Source organism: Phyllobates terribilis, unplaced genomic scaffold, assembly GCF_046119375.1.
Source record: "Phyllobates terribilis strain yellow unplaced genomic scaffold, ASM4611937v1 Scaffold_9__5_contigs__length_417890890, whole genome shotgun sequence".
NCBI lineage: Eukaryota > Metazoa > Chordata > Amphibia > Anura > Dendrobatidae > Phyllobates > Phyllobates terribilis.
In genome coordinates, this window is record NW_027362769.1 from 366,018,243 (window position 1) to 366,023,373 (window position 5,131).

Below are 5,131 nucleotides of genomic sequence, written 5' to 3' on the forward strand. Positions count from 1 at the left end.
TTTTATCCCGGGCAGGGAAGCACAAGGGGAGAGCGGAGCTCCACTCGGGATCAGCTAGAAGGAGGCGGGGCCTGTGCTCAGTGTCAGCCAATAGATGCTCAGGACGATGCAGCTCAGCAGCCAATCAGTGCGCAGTAAGCCTGTACATATAACAGGCGCCTCCAGCTCCGGCCTCAGTGTTTTGTTGTAGTTCCGCAGCACACGATGGCAGAGACCGCACCAGCCGCCGCTCCCCCTCCCGCGGAACCGGCCGCCAAATCCAAGAAGCAGCCGAAGAAATCCGCCGCCGGGGACGTCAAAAAAAGCAAGAAGCCCTCCGGTCCCAGCGTCTCCGATCTGATCGTGAAAGCCGTGTCCGCCTCTAAGGAGCGCAGTGGGGTGTCTCTGGCCGCCCTGAAGAAGGCTCTGTCTGCCGGAGGATACGATGTAGAGAAGAACAACAGCCGCCTGAAGCTGGCCGTCAAGTCTCTGGTCACCAAGGGCGCCCTCCTCCAGGTGAAGGGCAGCGGCGCCTCCGGGTCCTTCAAGCTGAACAAGAAGCAGCAGGAGACTAAGGACAAATCGGCCAGGAAGAACTCAGCAGCTGCGGCCAAGCCCAAGAAGCCTGCTAAAGCCAAGAAAGCCGCCAAGTCTCCTAAGAAGCCCAAGAAGGCTCCGACCGCGGCCAAGAAGAGCCCGAAAAAGGCCAAGAAGCCCGCAGCAGCTGCCAAGAAGGCGGCCAAGAGCCCCAAGAAGCCAAAGGCCGCTCCGAAGCCCAAGAAGGTGACGAAGAGTCCGGCTAAGAAAGCTGCTAAACCCAAAGCTGCCAAGAGTCCTGCTAAGAAGGCAGCTAAAGCCAAGAAGCCCGCAGCTAAGAAATAATCCAAAGCCGCCCTGTTATTACCCCACAAAGGCTCTTTTCAGATCCACCACCTTGTTCCCTGCAGAGCTGTATGATCAGTGCCATCATCGTGTCCCCTTCATAGCTGTATGATCAGTGCCACCACCTTGTACCCTGCAGAGCTGTATGATCAGTGCCATCATCTTGTCCCGGCAGAGCTATATTATCAATGCCACCACCTTGTACCCTGCAGAGCTGTATGATCAGTGCCCCCACCTTGTCCCCGGCAGAGCTGTATGATCAGTGCCCCCACCTTGTCCCCGGCAGAGCTGTATGATCAGTGCCACCACCTTGTCCCCTTCAGAGCTGTATGATCAGTGCCACCACCTTGTACCCTGCAGAGCTGTATGATCAGTGCCACCACCTTTTCCCTGGCAGAGCTGTGACCAGTGCCACCACCTTGTTCCTTGTAGAGCTGTGTGATCAGTGCCACCACCTTGTCCTCGGCTGAGCTGTATGATCAGTGCCACCACCTTGTCCCTGGCAGAGCTGTATGATCAGTGCCACCACCTTGTCCCCGGCAGAGCTGTATGATCAGTGCCATCACCTTGTCCCCGGCAGAGCTGTATGATCAGTACCACCACCTTGTCCCCTGCAGAGCTGTATGATCAGTGCCACCACCTTGTCCCCTGCAGAGCTGTATGATCAGTGCCACCACCTTGTCCCCGGCAGAGCTGTATGATCAGTGCCACCACCTTGTCCCCTGCAGAGCTGTATGATCAGTGCCACCACCTTGTCCCCTGCAGAGCTGTATGATCAGTGCCACCACCTTGTCCCCGGCAGAGCTGTATGATCAGTGCCCGTATATCCTGCCTCTTCTAGATTATAGTGTGTACAGGGAGCGGCTCCAGTGTTATAATGAATAAGCTTTTCCCCACATCTCCGCATAGAGCTGCGCTGTGTCCCGATCACACCAGTGCAGGTGACCGATCAGTGTAATCAATGGAGGGAAGGGGCCGATGTCCTACAGAAATCTACATCATCCTAATCAATCACCACTTGTAACCTGCGTCTTTATTAGTGAAAGGATTAGTGTGCGGTTATTACTTCGATGTGAGAATTGGAGAACCAGTGATTTGACTGATGATAGATTAGAGCCTGTACAGCTCCGTGTACTGGTGACATAGAACAGTGACGACTGCGGCTCTTGCTGTAGAAGCCGCATGTAGACATGGTGTGAACCTGTGCCAGTATCCGCAGCCAGAAAAGAGTGTGAACAGAGACCCTGCCCCTCTTTATGAGGGCGGGATTACTGGGTGTTGGGTTGATTTCGTGAATAATGTTTGGTCGCAGACATCGCACGTGTTTTGGCGGCTCATGTTAATTTATGAACTAGCCAATAGAATTGTAGGGGGCGTGTTCACATGACGCGCTAACAGGAGCAGAGGAGTATAAATATCCCGCTCTCTCCGCTCCTCTCATCACTTCTGTTCTCCTCTATACAGAGCTATGGCCAGAACTAAGCAGACCGCTCGTAAATCCACCGGAGGGAAAGCTCCCCGCAAGCAGCTGGCCACTAAGGCCGCCAGGAAAAGCGCTCCCGCCACTGGCGGAGTGAAGAAGCCTCACCGCTACCGGCCAGGGACAGTCGCTCTCCGTGAGATCCGCCGTTACCAGAAGTCCACCGAGCTGCTGATCCGTAAGCTTCCCTTCCAGCGCCTGGTGAGAGAAATCGCCCAGGATTTCAAGACCGATCTCCGCTTCCAGAGCTCGGCCGTCATGGCGCTGCAGGAGGCCAGCGAAGCTTATATGGTGGGGCTGTTTGAGGACACAAATCTGTGCGCGATCCACGCTAAGAGGGTCACCATCATGCCCAAAGACATCCAGCTGGCCCGCCGGATCCGTGGGGAGAGAGCTTAGATCCGTCCTACACGTCTGACTATAACACAAAGGCTCTTTTCAGAGCCACCAAATCCTCCATAATAACGAGCTAATCCCTCACATCTGCTTCTCTACCCTGATTATTGAATGTCAGCTTTATATAATCTATTTGGAGTCTGGACTGTGTTGTGAAAGAATCTAGAAAGCATGCGCAGATTTCTTGGTGTATATGATGCGATCATTATAGGACGTCCATTATCCAGCGCTATCTCCTGTGAACACTCGCTGACTCCTATCAGCAGCACGGGTCTGATCCTGAAAACGCATCAGGATTAAGAGACTAATATCCTCTGCAGCTCTGTAGTAGGTTTATCTAGATAATATTAACCTACATTTTATAAAATCCCCACCTCCTTCTTTCAAAGTTCTCTGTAAACTGCAGTATCTCGTTTCTTTATATTCCCGGCACTCGGAATATTGCTGGTGTGATGGAGTCACCATTGTTAGAATCAGTTCTGCACTTTGTGTTTATAGAAAGCGGATACTGTTCCCTGGATCCTGGAAAACAAGATTCCTGTATGGAACCAAGAGACCATTGATCGCTCAACACAAGCAAATTTCCTGATTTCCGAGAGTCCTGAAACTACGTGATCCAGAAGGACAAAGAAGAGAAAAAGCCATCAGCCCCTGAGCGGGAACTTCCTATTCGGTAATTCTTAACATTAGCTCCTCCCCTTCCTCTGCTGATTGGCTGAACACAGGACGTTAGGGAGTTTGAATTTTCCGCTCCTTGTAGTTTCCGCAGCTTCTACATGTAATTGTGTTACTACTTCTGCTGTGAAGAGAAGTGTGCGGTCTATAGATAAAACTCCACTGACCACATTCATGTAATCACCTTCCAGATCACAGTGTATTCTCCATTGGATATGGGACCACTGGAATGAGAATCAATCAGCTGCTCAGTGATTATGTTACTTATACGGTTCCTTTTTTATTTGACCAATCTGAGCTGTTGTCATTATCTTCTACAGGAATAATTCTGTTCCCAATTGATAACAGTACTGTCCTGCCATTATCGCTTGCAGGAAGAGACCCTCTGTAAGCCAAACTGAGGGGATTCCCGGCTTATGAGCTGGTGTCAGTATCGGAGCAGTGCTGCTGACCGCGGCTTCCTCCCTGCACTGTCCTTAGAAGAGGCAATAATCCTGGCTGCCACAATCCTCCTCACATCACCGCACCCCAAGAGCAATTCTATCAGAAGTGACAAGCCCATCTTAGAAATGTCAGAGCTCAGTCAGGATCCTATAGATTAGTCACCGGGAGCAGCCAGAATGTCACATGTAGATTGTACAGAATGCAAGGGATGATGAGGGGAGTAGTAAGGTGCGGAAATGACCCTTCCTGGACATTAGTGAATAGCATGTTACGAATATGCTGGTATGATGGAAGTGGGGGTTAATCACTGTCAGTGCCGTTATAGAGAAACTGCACAATGAGCAGGAAATTCAAACTCCCCAACAGTTCAGTGTTCAGCCAATCAGCAGAGGTAGGAGGAGCTAATGTTGATTCTGTAAGACCCGCCCTGGAAACGCGTCATCTCTGCAGTCTTCTCTCCGGTCCACCCAGACGCTATATAAAAGAAGAGTCCGTGCGGTTTAGTCATAGTTTCCTGCTGACTATTTGGAAGATGTCTGGTCGCGGTAAAGGAGGGAAAGGTCTCGGGAAGGGCGGTGCTAAGCGGCACAGGAAGGTGCTCCGTGATAACATCCAGGGCATCACCAAGCCTGCCATCCGCCGTCTTGCTCGCAGAGGAGGCGTCAAGCGCATCTCCGGCCTCATCTATGAAGAGACTCGCGGTGTCCTGAAAGTCTTCCTGGAGAACATGATCCGTGACGCCGTCACCTACACCGAGCACGCCAAGAGGAAGACCGTCACCGCTATGGATGTGGTGTACGCGCTCAAGCGCCAGGGCCGCACTCTCTACGGCTTCGGAGGTTAATTGTGTTCTCTGCTCCATCCTGACAATCCAAAGGCTCTTTTCAGAGCCACCACATCTTCTAAGTGAGGCTACAATTTCCTGCTGGCGAGTAATAATCCCTGTGCTTCTGTGAATGTCAGTGCGAGATTTATACACTGTTTAATAGGAATTAAAATACTCAGTCATTGTTCATAATTGAGGCCCACCCTTCTCTCTACGATCACTGTGATTGGGGTAAGTGGCTCTGCGCCGTACAGTGGGGTAGAGCTTCCCCCAGACCAGATAGCGTTCTCCCTACAAGCAGAGGAGCCGGTAATAAGACAAAGAACGATTGAGCGGGAAATTGAAAACAGCCAACGGATCTGTGATCAGCCAATGACAGACAGACATCCTCAGGCGCCGATCAATACCGGATACAAGTATTTCTGCCACTGTTTAACTCTAGTAGCCGT

The 5,131-nt window shown here is 51.5% G+C and overlaps 2 protein-coding genes across 2 annotated transcripts; both read left to right on the top strand.

Annotated features, from left to right (window-relative positions):
* The first annotated feature begins 204 nt into the window (after window positions 1-204).
* Window positions 205-867, top strand: LOC141161161 (histone H1.01-like). The gene has a single exon (XM_073645929.1). The coding sequence runs from the start codon at window positions 205-207 to the stop codon at window positions 859-861; it is 657 nt and encodes a 218-aa protein (XP_073502030.1). The 3' UTR covers window positions 862-867.
* Window positions 868-2,325: 1,458 nt separating this feature from the next.
* LOC141161399 (histone H3-like) lies at window positions 2,326-2,740 on the top strand. Its single transcript, XM_073646210.1, has one exon. The coding sequence runs from the start codon at window positions 2,330-2,332 to the stop codon at window positions 2,738-2,740; it is 411 nt and encodes a 136-aa protein (XP_073502311.1). The 5' UTR covers window positions 2,326-2,329.
* The last annotated feature ends 2,391 nt before the right edge of the window (window positions 2,741-5,131 follow it).

Excerpts from the sequence above, each read along its gene's own strand:
- LOC141161161 (XM_073645929.1), top strand. The coding sequence starts at position 205 with ATGGCAGAGACCGCACCAGCCGCCGCTCCCCCTCCCGCGGAACCGGCC.
- LOC141161399 (XM_073646210.1), top strand. The coding sequence starts at position 2,330 with ATGGCCAGAACTAAGCAGACCGCTCGTAAATCCACCGGAGGGAAAGCT.